This window comes from Maylandia zebra, linkage group LG1 (assembly GCF_041146795.1).
Source record: "Maylandia zebra isolate NMK-2024a linkage group LG1, Mzebra_GT3a, whole genome shotgun sequence".
Taxonomy (NCBI): domain Eukaryota; kingdom Metazoa; phylum Chordata; class Actinopteri; order Cichliformes; family Cichlidae; genus Maylandia; species Maylandia zebra.
In genome coordinates this window covers 32,978,939-32,993,707 of record NC_135167.1, presented here as the reverse complement: position 1 = coordinate 32,993,707, position 14,769 = coordinate 32,978,939, and the positions used below count along the sequence as shown (strand labels likewise).

Here is a 14,769-nt window from a genome sequence, read left to right as displayed (position 1 = left end):
ATAGCGTTTTGCCCTTGAAAACTGCCGTTGAATATTAGACATTGTTGTCTAATGTTATAAATGTATTGATGTGAAAGGTGTAAGTGTGACAAATATGGAATAAGATAGGAAATCAGAAAGGAGGCAAATACTTGTTGACAGGGCTATAGTCTGTAAATGGTCTTCTTTTGGCTATAGTAGATCTTTTACTTGTTCATTTTTTAATTGTTTGTTAAAATAGTTTTTTCCATCATATTGAGTATAGAGGAATCCAACTGTGAGCTTTAGCAATTATCCCGCTTCAACAGGACCGTGATCCCGATGTGTGAGACAGCAGGGTGCTGCCACTGGTGTTGTAATGTGTGATTTAGTTCCTCCTAACATTTCAGTTTTCTTCCAGTATCTATCCTCTGTGATTACTGGCTCTTTAGACAGATTTAATAGAACTGTGTGAGCTATTGGCTCAGTATAAAGGGTCAGTAGTGTTTTCATGTCACCTATCCATCCTCCATTTAGTCACCCAAAGCATGTAGTAAATACTGCTCACTTTTATTCACCTTCTCTTAAATCCAGAAAAATTCCCACTTGTTAACGTTGAGTGTGTGTGTGTGTGTGTGTGTGTGCGTGTGTGTGTGTGTGTGTGTGTGTGTGTGTGCGTGTGTGTGTGTGTGTGTGTGTGTGTGTGCCAGTTGCAGCCTCCAAGTTGAACACCATCACCAAATCCAACCTGGGTCAGTGTGTCAGCAAGTACGACCTGCTGGTCTGGTTTGAGATCAGCGAGCTGGAGCCCACTGGAGAGTGAGTATCCATCTGGAGTGTTATATTCACGCACAAGCTTTAAAGGAACCATAAAAATGATCTCCAGGAAGAATATTATAAGTTGGGATGTTGTGTCACCTCCTCCCTCCATGCACAGGTACATCCCAGCCATCGTGGATCACAGTGGAGGCCTGCCCTGTCATGGTACCTACCTGCTGCACCAGGTACAGGATTGGTGCACATGTTGTTTCCTTATTACTCACACAGTGGTAACTGCTTCCTTTGTACACAGTTGAATATCTTCTTTTAAAGCGTAATGTTGCTCTAGCTGTGCTCACTGTGATCCTGAGCTCCTGTTATGTTTGCTGCAGGGGATCCAGCGGAGGATCACAGTGACCCTCATCCACGAGAAAGGCAGCGAGCTCCATTGGAAAGATGTTCGTGAGCTGGTTGTAGGTGAGCAGCCTGCCTTTAGGGTCTAGTCGTGCTATACCTCTGTGTAGAAAACAAAACCCCAAAGCACCGAAACAATGTTTTATAGTGTTTGTGTGCTTTTGATAGAGGAAGACAGGACAGAACATCATTAAAGGGATTTGACTTTGTGAGATCACCCTGAAAACGCACCACTCGGTTCACTCTGAGATATTTTCAGTCTGGAAAGATGAATCTGTCGGGCTTCAGGCTGCTTCTCACTTTAAGCAGTTCATGCTGTAGCTGATGGATCAAAAATGACATTTGATATTTTAGACATTCAGCTGCTGACTCTGAAGCCAACAGGCTCTTGAGTGTGGATGATTGTGTTGGTACTGGATGCTGTGATCAAACAGCTGTTCTGATCTGTCTTCATTCATGCCTGTTGTTATTAAGCCTCCTAAGCTCCAAACCAGTAAAAGCAATCTTTGGAGGCAACACCCTTTTTAGTACTTTGCTGTATTTGTTTGTGATTGTGTGACACTGAACCACAGTGCTATGTATATCCTCTGTAACACTCAGACGTTTCCAGATCAGTGTTTCCCCCTCAGCTGTTTCTCACTATAGAGTCTTTCCTCTGTAACAATGAGGCACCAGCAGAGCATATCTGGCTCCCAGTCTGTGGCTGATAGTGCCCCCTGCTGTTAATAACAGGAACAGTGTAACCTTGTATGGAGCTCATAGTGATGGTCTGAAGATTGCTGCTGCAAGGCAGTAATTTGTATCGATGTGTGCTGTCTATTCTGAGCATATGCAGTTATGTGAGCTCTCAGGTTTTATGTATCAGGACATAATTAAAAACAATCAGGTCCTTAGTAGGTCTTAATATGAGGTAAATATAAAACATGAAGTGTTTGTGAGGTTCATCTGCAGCACCTTTGTCTTTGTGAAATGTTTGCTGATTCAAAATTTTCCCTCCTAAACAGGAAGGAGTTTGTGGAGGCCTATGTGAATCATGCCTTCAACACATCAGTGGAGAATCTGTTCCAGGAGTTCAAGCGAGGCTTCTTCCTGGTGTGTGAGCAGGATTTGGTGAGGCTGTTTCGACCAGAGGAGCTGCAGGGAGTGCTGGTCGGCCAGGACGTGCATGACTGGGAAAAGTTCAAACAGGTACAGTCAGCCAAACAGACACAGGCTGTAGTTTCACAGCTGTCCTGTAGCACAATAACTGTGTACTGCATACTGTCAAAAGCATTCAGTCGGCTGCTTTAACACAAATATGAACTTGTGTCACATCTCAGTCTTAATCCAGACTTTTGTATGATAGTATAATATAATAGTCAGCCCACCCTTCGCAGCTATAACTGCTTCCACTCTTCTGGAAAAGCTTTCCACAAGGTTTAGGTGTGTTTATGGGAATTTTTTGACTATTCTTCCAGAGGTGCATTTGTGGTGTCAGACACTGACGTTGGAGGAGAAGGCCTGGCTCACAGTTGCTGCTCTAATTCATCCCAAAGATGTTCTATCAGGTTGAGGTCAGGACTCTGTGCAGGCTAGTCCAGTTCTTCTACACCAAACTCACTCATCCATGTCTTTATGGACCTTGTATTGTGCACTGGTGCCCAGCCATGTGCACACATGCCCACACTTTACACTTGGCACAGTGCAGTCAGACAAGTACTTCTGGCAACCACCAAACCCTGACACATCCATCGGATTGCCAGTCAGAGAAGTGTGATTCGTCACTCCAGTAAACACATCTCCACTGCTTTAGAGTCCAGTGTTGAGATGCTTAAATCACTCCATCTGACGCTTTGCATTGTGTTTGTCAGTGTAAGGCTGGGATGCAGCTGCTCAGCCATGGAAACCAATGAAGTTTGGACATCTGTAACAACAGCAGACTGCAGATATTGGTGACTTAAGTGCACTATGAGCCTTAGCATCAGCTGACTAGCTGTCATTTCCAATTACTTCCACTTTGTTATAATATCACTAACAGCTGACTATGGAATATTTAATAGCGAGGAAATTTCATGACTGGACTTGTTGCACTGGTGCATCCTATCACATTACCATGCTGGAATTCATTCAGTTCCTGAGAGCGACTCGTCCTTTCACACATGTTTGTAGAAGTAGTCTGCATGCCTAGGTGCTTGATTTAATACACCTGTGTCCATGGAAGTGATTGGAACACATTAATTGAATGATTTGGATGTGTTAGGGAATACTTTTGGCAACATAGTGTATGCCTGACCTTACAAACTCTATGATTATAACAGTCATTTTCACTGTTTTCAGAACACAAGTTATGGTTGGAGATATCATGACCGCCACCCCACCATACAGATGTTTTGGGAGGTATTTGATGAACTAACTGAAGAGCAGAGGAAAGATTTCCTTCGTAAGTACTTGCTGAAGCCTCCATTATGATATGTTACTGAAATCACACTGTATCATATAAAACATTAGATTTTTCTGCACTTTACCAAGATACATTAGAGAGCAGCATTGTTCTGATTAATATACTGTAAAGCTGCTTCTAGCTGGTGGACTGAGCCGCCTCACCTTTCACCTGGCTCACGTCACACACCTGGAGGGACTCGACCTCCACCTGTGTTGCCTCACGCGAGATGATCTAGAGGCTCTGAGTCAGTTGCTACCAATCTCACACGCCGGACACTAATCGCATGCTCGCTGCAGCAGTCATGTGACTCGTTGTTTTTCAGTCCAGGTGCTGCCCTCTCTCACTGCACTGACCGAGCTTGATGTGTCATCCAATAAGGAAGTGGGAGGTGTGGTCCACCTGCTGGTCTCCGCCCTCCCTGCGACACAAATGAGGAGGCTGCCATTCAACAGCTGCTACATGAGCAACGAGTCCTTCACTGCTCTGGGTAACACACACACACACACACACACACACACACTTGTTTATTTATAGAAGTTTTCCTTCAAGTCATTCTCCCTGAATACCTCTTCCACCCTCTAGCCTGAAATGGTGAAAACTTTGTGTTTATGCATCAGCCCTGGCGGTGTCCTATCTGCGCACGGTGGATATTTCCTGGTGTAAAGTGGTTGGCGGTCACTTGGCGCTCCTGCTGGATGCTCTGCAGCCATCAGTCGTCAGCGAGCTCCGTCTTTGCAGCTGCGAGCTCACCACTGATGACATGCAACATCTGGGTAACTAACACACAATGACATTATACTTTTTCTTTTTTGGTCTGTAGTGGATCATTAGGCTGCATAAATGTATATTAAGACAAGTAAAGCCTGAAGGAAATTGATATTTCTTTCATTTATTTCATGCTGCCAGCATCTGTAGCTGTCGTATAAAACAAAACAATGAAACTATTCGGTGTTATTTTTGTCTCCATCAGAAACATTGTGAACAAAACAGTAAAGTGAACAGGCATAAAGTGATCAGTTATCAATGGGTCCTCTTCCTCTGTGCAGCTGCCGTGTGCAGACGGGGCTGTCTCTCCTCACTCCGTGCACTGGATCTGTCCTACAACAGCTTGGTGGGAGACAACGGTTGGTGCAGTCTGTTTGCAGCAGGAGGTCTGGGCTCTCTGGAAGACGTGGATGTCAGTTTGCGACCTTCAACCTCTGCTCCGTGCTCAGCCTGGCTGCCCGCTCTGCTCCGAGCTCTGCCTCAAATGCCGGCGCTGGCTCGACTGGCCATGCAGAGGTGGACAGCTGACTGTCAGGAGAGAGAGCAGCTGAGGTACTGTCTGAAAAAGAGGAGCGTCCTGCTGGAAAGGGATCCAGATTTACAAGACACATCATCAACATGTAAAGGGAACAGTCAGGAGAGCCTAGAAGAGAGTCAGCCTGAGGAGATTGGAGCGGACCGCACTGGAATTTACTGTCAAAGAGCGACCCACTTTGTTGCTTTATTATTATTTTTTTAAGTCTCTGTTACCACAAGAAGGTCAGTGTTGACGTCAGCTGCATCACGTCTGATGTAAACTGTGTCACACGTGATGGTTTCAGGGAATACTGGGAACTTACAGAGTTAAGCACAGCTGGTGTGGGTTATCATATTTGTCGTCTCTCACCTTGGCTGCAGGGTCTGGGTCTTTCCAATGCAGCAGTCCTAACACTTGAGACACACATGCCGAGAAGTGGGGATACCTGGAAATGGACAAAGGCTTTCAGCAGAGTTTTAAAGCAGCTATTCAGGAAAAGAGCTGTGAATTATCTGCATACCTTGTTAGGTAATCAGCTATTTTGGGGTTCTTTAACAAATCAACCAAAAGGTCGACTGAGTATTTTCTCGTCAGAGTACCTTCACCGTTCACGATGATGTTGAGCACAAGCTGGAGCGTTTGATGGATGTTCTTTGCATCAAAGAGCTACGAGGAAATCCCAGAGATTAGAGACAGGATATTATGTGAATCAGCATGAATGTTGTTTGTTGTTCAACAGATAAAAACAAGAAGAGAAAATAGAAACAAAGTAAAAAAGGAACAATTGTTTCTGCCGTTAAGAAAAAAAATTGAGTCATGGCAGAGACCTGCAGAAGTCTTGAGTCTCATTTGATGACATTTTGTCAGATTGCCTTGTAATTTAAAAAAAACAAAACTGTTTTTTGAGCAAAAGTTCTCCAGGTTTTTTTGGAGTTCTTTCAAAGTTTTCTTATTTTTGGACGTTAGCTGCTTTTTCACTCTTTTTCAGTCCAGTCTGTGCATCTGAACATTTACAGAAAGATTTCTTTGTTTCGTCTTTAGACACTTTGTTAAACGCAGATCCCAGCAGAGTTCGCCTACCTTCTCTCCAACCTTCTCAGGTTTTGTGGATATTATACATGGTTATGCTGAGGATATGTCGGCTACTTTCCACTGGAAATGCCTTTTGGTTAAACTGTCAGCGAGGAATTTGCACTGTTACATTTTTATATAACTTTAATGCAAAAAAAACAGCTGCTTGTTTAAGTGAAAATACACTGATGGGGTTTTTTTCTATTCATGAACAGGAGTGTGATCAGTTTAATAAAAGAAAAAATAACCATAACCAAGATATGAGGGGAAATCTTGGACAAATACAAGCAGACTGGAGCAGCCAGCGTTCAAAACACCGACGTTCAAGGTAACAGAAGGTTCCCGAGCCACATCCACCCAGCTGGTTTCTGTGTTTCTTGTGTATTTGTGTACACTGTGACTTCATGGCTGTCTTGGGCTCCAGCTCTTGTTTTGGTGTCTCATTAATTTGATTTAATGTCCTGCTTAGTGATAACATCACTCTTGGCCTCCCTGCACTGGCTTCCAATTGAATTTAGGATTCATTTTCAAGTTCTTTTATTGGTTTTTAAATCTTTAAATGGTCTGGCACCTGCTGAAGCCCTATGTCCCCACTCGGTCGCTCCGGTCAGCTGAGCAGCTGTTGCTCTCAGTCCCCAAATCACGGCTGAAACTGAGAGGAGACCGAGCGTTCTCTATCGTGGCTCCTAAGCTTTGGAATAATCTTCCTCTTCACATTAGGCAATCGACATCAGTGCTGGTTTTTAAATCCAGATTGAAAAAGCATTTTTATTCACTGGCTTTTGACTCAGTGGTTGACTGACTTGTATTTTATTGTTTTTCGCTATGTTTATTATTGTATCGTATTTATTATTCTTATGGTATCTATTATGTTTCTATTGTTCAGCAGTTTGGTCAGCCTTGTGTGTTTTTAAAGTGCTATATAAATAAACAATGATGATGATGAACATAGTAACGTGTGTTGGGTTGCTCTGTCTTCAGACTCACTGTCAGACTGATTAGACAGTGAGTCTGAAGGTGAGAGTCCTCACTGCCCACGCCTGTCTTTGGGTCTGACCAACACCGTTTCCTGTGTGTCATTCCCCCCTCGCCTTCCCCCCATCCGTCCTGTCTGCACTGACCTCTCCAATAAAGACAAAAGGCCTCATTTTCTGAAACTCTTCCTATCCCATCACCTTGCGAAGAATCACTTCACCATGTTGATTAATAAGGACGGTGGGAATGGTTTGAAGTCTCGTCACAGAAAATGTGCCAAAGGCAAAGAATCTGAGCTTGAAATAAAATGAAATGAAAGATCAGCCCCACACAGGGGTTAAATTCAGATGGAAACTCTTATCACACAAAGAGAACAAGCGAATAAATATATCTGAGTGTGGCCCCTCGACTGTCACAGTGTAGCTGACATTTGATCTTATCATGTGTTAAAGCTATTTTAATTACTGAAGAGAACCAGTGTCAAACTCAGCCCAAGTATGGTTGTACGTTAATCCTTAAAGCAACAACGTTTTTAAAGTTGCAGCGTCATTTTTACACCACACCTAAAATCCCACTAATCGTCCGGGCTCTTCACCCTATGACCACACGCTGGGGTATCTAACACCACATGACCCAAATGGAAACTATGTCAGCTGAAAGAAACCCATCGAAATGTGCAACACTTAAAACTTTGCCTGATTGGAGCATGGCTTCAAATACAGCCCTGAAAACAGACAGGCGGTCGTTGGCATTTCGCCCTCGTTCCTGAGAGACTACATCGATGTATCAGTCAACAAATGAACTACTGTGGCGTCACAGCTGGGGCCTTCTCTGTGTCGTTTATAACACAGAGAAGGACCCAGCTGTGACGCTGAAGTGGTATCTTTAAATTAGCTGTAGGTGTGAATGCTTGTCTGTCTCTCTGTTAGCTTTGCAACAGACTGGTGATATTCAGAGTGCACCATATGTCTGGTATTATTTCCCTTCCAAATTAGTGCTTCCTCTTAGTTGCTGGTCTAAATTTGTTTCCTTTCATGTTCAGGCCGTGTTAGTGTTGTCTCTGTGTGTAGCAGGTTTTGTCTCCATGTTTGTTTCACTGTCTGCCTGTCTGTCTCTGTATTCTGTACTTCTGATAGACGTCTAATTTTGCCAGTCCCTCTTTTTGTGCGCCTTGTACCTTGTCACTCTCTGTGACCGCGTCTCACTTTGCCAGTTCCCATGTATTTAGTCAGTTAATGGTGGTCTGAGTAACCCTCACCACTTTGTTCTCCAGTGTCTTTGTTCCTGTTCATCCTACATATTTTCCCCCATTTGTTATTTATTTCTGCTGTTTGCTATTTATATTTTATTCCTGCACAGTTTGCTTGAAGCACTCATATTTTGTCTATTCTATTCATGTGGATCTTATCTTTCTATTTCCTTGCTTCCTTTTCTGTTTACTTTGCTTCTTGCCCGTGTTTCGTCCTTTTGCGGTGTCTGTGTTTTTTTAATCCTATCGTCTCTTTTAAGTTTGTTTGTCTCTTTACTTCTTCAAACTGAATTCAAAGTGGAGCAAATGCTATATAACATTCTCATAGTCTCATTCACACTAACGTTGGTTCTGTATCTTGTAACCAAAGGAAGCTTCAGCATGCAGACTGGAGCCAGCGATCAAAACACGTGCTTCCTATTTTATTTTGTTGGTTATGTTGAGTTTTGCTGTAACTGTCTCGTTACTCCTGATTTGTCCCTGCCGTCTCCTCTTCCCTAATAACCGTCCTGTGTGTTTAATGTTTAATCTTCTCCTTTCGTCAGCCAGCTTCACTGGTCATGTTTCCTAGTGTTATCCCCCAGTATAGGTTTCTGAGTTTCTCAGTTCCCTGTCAGATATTTCATATCATTCTCTCCGTCCAAAATAAACAGGCTGCCTTTAGTTTATCCTTGCCAGCCTGTGAGTCTGCATTTGGGTCGTCTTTTTTCATAACAAATGATCATACTCCCCGCAGATTGTGATAGTGACACCTCCAGGCCATGCTGCAACTCTCTGGAGCTTTCCGCTCTTCAGGAACTCTCTCTGCAGGAGGGGGAGATACAGGAGAGGTGGAGGAAGATCTCAGCCTGGGCGTCTATTGTCTTATGTAGTCTGGAAGATGAGTGGATGGTGGGGTGGGTGCAGTTTTCTCTGTGGTGGGGTTGGGTGGACTGTCCCGGGCTCTGTGGGGCCGGGAGGCGCTGCTGCACTGGGCCCCGGTCTGGATGGGCCTGGGCCCCCTTTCCCTGGCGGGGCGCGGAGTATGGGGGTGTCACCAGGGTGCAGAGGAGGCTACCCCCCCTCTGTCCCCTTCTGGCTGCCTCTGCCTCAATTTTATCCCACAACTTAGACATTCACATTACTCACACTCTCATTACACATACATATAGGATCTTGGGGGTGGGCACAATACATGGATACATGGATACACGATACATGTACACCCCACCCCTGGTGTCGTTGCCCACCTCTCAATTTTAAATACACGTAGACATTGAGGGCTATCAGGAGGGACTATGCGCTTACCTGCTGCTCTCTGGCAGGTAGCTCCATGCCCTCCTGGGTTTTAAATGCACCTTAGAACACACATGCATCAACACTACAATGAGCGGGTTGAGGGAGGTTTGGAGTCTTCTCTCACCCCCATTCTCTGCGGCCTGCTGGAGCGGGGGGGCTAGGAGGAGGAGTTGGCCGTCCGACTGCGGTCTGGAGTCTGGGGCCTCCCTGCTGCTGCGGAGTTGGGGTGGTCTGCCTCTCCCCACCGCAGGGAAAAGGGTAACACCACCTGGGTCTGGGTGCAGTTCCCCCTCCAGGGGCAACGGTACCTAGACCCGGTTCGTAGAGTACGCTTGGGGAGTGTGATCGTGTGTACAGCGTCTCTTTATGTCTGTCTCCACGTTGGTTGAGTGTGGAGTAAGTACATATGAGAGCATGAGGGTGGGAATGGATGTTTGTGTCTGTGTGTGCCTGTATGTCTGTGTCTATATGTCAGGTTGGGTATCAGACGCCACCTCTCTGGGGACATCTCAGGCCCTCCAAGGTTTGGAGGCCTATCTCCCCCTACCACCACTTCCCCTGCCAGTGGCGGACTCCCTCAGACATCGGTGCGTTGGTGGTTCTTTGTGTCCGGGGATGCGTGTCCAGGTACACACCGGCTCACTCCTTGGCGGCCGCTTATCGGGGCCTGGAGCCTGGGGCTCGCTCGGGCCACTTCGGAGGTGGGGGTGCCCCCGGCCTCTCGGCCTGGGGCTCGGTCACTCAGGCACGGCTGGCTGCCGGCGGAGCTCACGGGCGCGTCACTGCAACCCCCCCTGGCTTCTGCTCCGCAGCTGCTGAGTGAGCCCTCATCTGGGACTCTCCTCAGCTCTTTCTGGGACAGTGGCGCGGCTGCCCCTCTGTTGGTCTTCCTTGGTCTCTTGTGTTCTGGGGGCCTCTGGATGTCTGGAGTTTTGATCTCCTCCATACCTGCTTCATGCCCTGGAGGACGGGGCTGTGGCCCCCCCACACCCTCTAGCAGATCATTACATGAAGGAACCTTTTTAAAAAACAAGCGCGTCCATGCTCACAGGTGCTCACACACACAAACTTCACCCTTTTTGGCTCCTACCTCAAAGCACACTGTGTTCTGTTGATCTTATGTGCTGCACAATAATGTTTAATATTTAGTATTTACTGTCATATTCCCATATATCATTGTGATGTTGTTTATTCTATTACTCTTGTTCTCTTCTGCTTGTTTTCTTTTTTCTTTCTCAGCAGGTGACCCAGGTGATTAATAGATGCATTTTTTTTTCTTTTTTTTTTCTATGGCTTTGTGTCCAGATATCAGCGCTCACCTGGCTGGTACCAAGAAGGTTCAGCAAGTGCTCCCCAGACCTGGAGTCCTGGACAGATTCTTCCCAGACCAGCCTCAAGCTGTGCAGCAGATCCGAGCGACATTGGCTGACCTCTACACTCTAGACATGGTGAGAAAAAGGGCACGGTTTTTCATTGTTTGGAAAATTTGGCATTAGATAATCCTCACCTGGGTGTTGCTGTTCAGTGTAAGCAATATCATTTGCATTTTATTCCTCTGATTTATTTCTCTGTGGCGTTTATGAACTCGTATTTCTTAGGCTGGCTTTTAAGGAAGGAGAAAAGGTATGTATCAGTTGGCTGGGAAGAAAGATGGAGGTGGAAAGGATGTGCGAGCTATGGGACAAAGTTGCTGAGACTAGGTTAAAAAGAGGTGAGGATCAGTGAGCAGGAGTGTGGCTTTGTGCTGAAAAGAGCACAACAGATTGTTTGGAGAGAAGGTGAAGGAAAGTCAGCTGAAGCAAGACAGTTTGTGGAGTTTGTGTTGGACTGTATGTTATGCTGGGAGCCTGGGGATTAGTGCACTTTGATTCCAAGTTAATACTAACTAGTGTTTCTCACTGGTTTTTGGGTGGTGGAGTAAAAGGGATTGGTTGGTGGCTGTTTCTAATGTTAGCCTTTTCTTGGTTTTCTTACAGGCAGGGTAAAGACATGGTGATGAATGAGTGTGTGGGCCGTCTGCTGAGGACCAAGAGCTCAGGACAGTCAGACGGGGGCGTCGCAGCAGGAGTCACCGTGCTCGACAATCCTCTGCTGTCCTGAGATGTCACACTCCTGCCTGCACATACAAACCACACTGAAGTCAAAGTTCCACCTGCACCTCCACCTGTTCTTGCAACAGCATGAAAACTGACAGAGGTGAGACAGCAGAAAAGTTCTTGTCTATTTTATTTTATTTTTTACTAAGTTAAGGAATTAAGTTAAGAAGAGTGATTAAATAAATAGTTTCTTGCATTTTTGATTTAATGATTGTGTTTAGGATTATTTCAGAAACATGTTTAGAGGATCTTTGTAAGCCTGTATTTACTTTAAAAGAAGGGAAGCACTTCTTCATCCTACAGAAAAGGTGACACATTACAGATGAGTTCATAAAAAGTGTCTCTGTCACTCTTTCAAGGCTCTGTCACTTTTTCTTTTTTACTGGAACAGCATGTTAAAGTAGGCCTAGGCTGCCATCTTGTGGCAGTGTGTTGTTACTACAACATATGAAATTGTGTTTCTATTGGAAATATAATTCAGCACCACTGAGCCGCTCTCTCAGTTACAAACTGAACCTGTTTTGTAGACGTATAAATCACTAAGTACAGTGAAGCTTTTGGTTTTGTAAAAGTGTTTCTTATTCTAAATGCATGTTGATTTTTATCAGGGTGAAGAGCAGTTAGCAGTGCATTCATGGACATCTTTAAACTATTAATTGAAGAATCTTTGGTCATGATGGCATGAACTAGAAACGTGAGCTCCAGGTGAGACTGCACAGAACAACAAGTGTCCTTAAACTGCATCAACTGATGACATCTTACAATTTTATTCCACTGTGTGTTTTTATCATTGAATGTTTCTGTCTTTGTGTACATGTAATGCAGACACTAAAGCTGAGCCAGAACTTCATGCTGAAGAGAAGGATTCTTTTAAAATGCATGGGGGAGCAAGCGAGTCAGATACCAAGGGCACAAAGATGAAGCAGGTCTGATCGGAAACCGTTTATTTCCAGGCCAGGGAGCACAAATAAAAACACCCTTAAAAGGTTCCCTCCTGCTCAACCGTGTCACTCCCTACGGAGAGAAGATCTACATGACCTTATCTGCGTATCTGGAGGTCAGCCGCTGCTTCGCCGTGTTGTACCTGTTTGTACGTGTTTTTAAGTCTCTTGATGTCATCGTGTCTAACACACACCCTTTATCTCCTCTCTGCAGCTGGACCATTGCATCCAGCCTGCCATTATCACCAAAGACATCTGCATGGTCTTTTACTCCCGAGACGCCAAGATTTCCCCACCCCGTTCTCTCAAGAACCTCTTTGGGACTGGATACTCCAAAACTGCTGACTGGTAAATCTGGGCTGCTGCACTGTGGCCATCTCTGTTTCACAATCAAAGATATCTGCCCTGTTACAAAGTTTCCTTGTTCAAAACTTCTGCTTCATTATAGCAACCGAGTGACTGGGATCTACGAGCTGAGCTTGTGTAAGATGTCTGACACTGGAAGCCCAGGTGAGCGGCCATGAAACATGTTTAAAGAACGGCAGCTGTTTTATCATAATTCTGTGGAGAGCTTCATCCTAATGAGGGCTCATGTCCTGAGCAGGGATGCAGAGGAGGAGGAGGAAGGTCCTGGACACATCAGTGGCTTATGTGCGTGGAGAGGAGAACCTGGCCGGCTGGAGGCCCAGAGGAGATAGCCTCATCCTAGAGCACCAGTGGGAGCTGGAGAAGATGGAGCAGCTGCAGGGGGTGGGGCCTTAAAAGATTCATAAAGAAATAAATCTGTTTAATATCGTAGAGGGAAAAATGACTTTTCAACTCAAAGACCAAAGTGCTATTCTAAAAAGTTTTTTCTTAGAGTACAGACGTTACATGACTAACCTCCCCTCTTCTCCCCACCTCACATTCGCCCCCATCTTTCGTCCAGGTGGAAAAGACCCGTCACCTTCTGGGAGAGGCGGCTCCCGTGGGAACAGCTCCCACCACCAAGTCCCTGAGTGAGTCTCTGTCCCCCAGCGTGAGCTCCGGCACTCTGTCCACGTCCACCTCCGTCTCCTCGCAGATCTCCAGCACCACCTTTGAAAGCGTGAGAAGGAGCTGGCCACCAAGGTGAGAAAAACGTGGGCTTAGTGGGCGTTCTTGTTGCTGCCTTCTTCCTTCTCTGCTCGGAGCTGATCGGTCTTGTTCCTGTTGTGTTGTAGTGCCTGCGCCTTCTGACACACACCTTCAATACTGAATACAAGCAGCTGGTGAACAGCATCAGTGACTGCAAGGTGAGAAATAATATAAGGTGAAGAAATGCGACCAGGGTGAGTAATGCCATATTAACCCAAATACTGTCACTATGACATGTGTCTCACAGACCAAATGTAAGTCGACACTCATGTTCTCTAGTTCAAGCAGAAGTGATGTGGATCGATTCAAATTCCTGAGCCTGGATGATTTCAGCTGGAAACAAACCAACTCTGCTTCTTCCTCAGAAAAACAAGCGCTCTCTTAAAAAATAAATAAATGAATAAAATCTCTTCTTTTCAGATCTGTTGTGTCCAAGAAGGGTTTTCTAAGCTTCGTGGAGCCTCGCTCTAACTCATGGGGGAAGCATTTTGTGGTTGTTCGCCGGCCCTACGACTTCATCTACAACAGCGACCAGGACCCCGTGGAGCGAGGCGTCCTCAACCTCTCCACAGCTCAGGTGGAATACAGCGAAGACCAGCAGGCCATGCTTAAGGTTTGAGGCAGGATAGAGAAAGGCTGGATGTAACACGTTTGTCTTTTAATGAGAATTCATTCAAATTGTTTTGGTGCACGTTGATTGATGAAATGGCAAATGGACTGGGATTTATCATTTGAATGAATATGAATATAATGTGATGTTTTCTTTTCAGACGCCCAACACATTTGCAGTGTGCACAAAACATGGAGGCATCCTCCTGCTGGCCAACAACGAGAACGACATGAACGACTGGCTGTACGCTTTTAATCCTCTGCGAGCAGGAACGATAAGGTACACACACACAGACACACACGCTCCTCTCACACCACAGTCAAACGTGCAGCTTCTGCACCCTTCAAAAACATTCCCTTCTCCTCACAACGTAAAAATCTCCCTGCAGATCTAAGCTGGCGAGGCGGCGCAGCCTTCCTCCAGCAACCCCGCTGCCAGCTCAGCTTTCCTCCTCTCCATTCCCTCCCCTCAGCTTTTTGTGTTTTTGTTTCGATGACAATGTTTGGGTCTAATCTTGTTCCGCTTAGTTGTCATTCCCAAACTCTCCTAACTAAGTAGCATGTTGTAGTAGTCTGCTTGTGTGTGCACGACTCTTTAG

The 14,769-nt window shown here is 45.4% G+C and overlaps 2 protein-coding genes across 2 annotated transcripts; both read left to right on the top strand.

The window, feature by feature from the left end:
- Positions 1–300: 300 nt before the first annotated feature.
- Positions 301–14,753, top strand: LOC112433531 (kinesin-like protein KIF1B). The gene is made up of 16 exons (XM_076887531.1): positions 301–304; positions 579–777; positions 896–962; positions 1,110–1,194; positions 1,800–1,923; positions 2,136–2,319; positions 8,676–8,742; positions 10,714–10,856; positions 12,379–12,561; positions 12,660–12,793; positions 12,894–12,955; positions 13,050–13,195; positions 13,374–13,555; positions 13,970–14,174; positions 14,332–14,450; positions 14,560–14,753. Exons 1-16 carry the CDS (start codon positions 301–303, stop codon positions 14,681–14,683), a joined length of 2,028 nt encoding a protein of 675 aa, XP_076743646.1. The 3' UTR covers positions 14,684–14,753.
- Positions 2,161–6,853, top strand: LOC112433532 (leucine-rich repeat-containing protein 31-like). Its single transcript, XM_076885147.1, has 6 exons — positions 2,161–2,319; positions 2,589–2,684; positions 3,448–3,550; positions 3,876–4,040; positions 4,171–4,326; positions 4,600–6,853. Exons 2-6 carry the CDS (start codon positions 2,667–2,669, stop codon positions 5,055–5,057), a joined length of 900 nt encoding a protein of 299 aa, XP_076741262.1. The 5' UTR covers positions 2,161–2,319; positions 2,589–2,666; the 3' UTR covers positions 5,058–6,853.
- Positions 14,754–14,769: the final 16 nt, after the last annotated feature.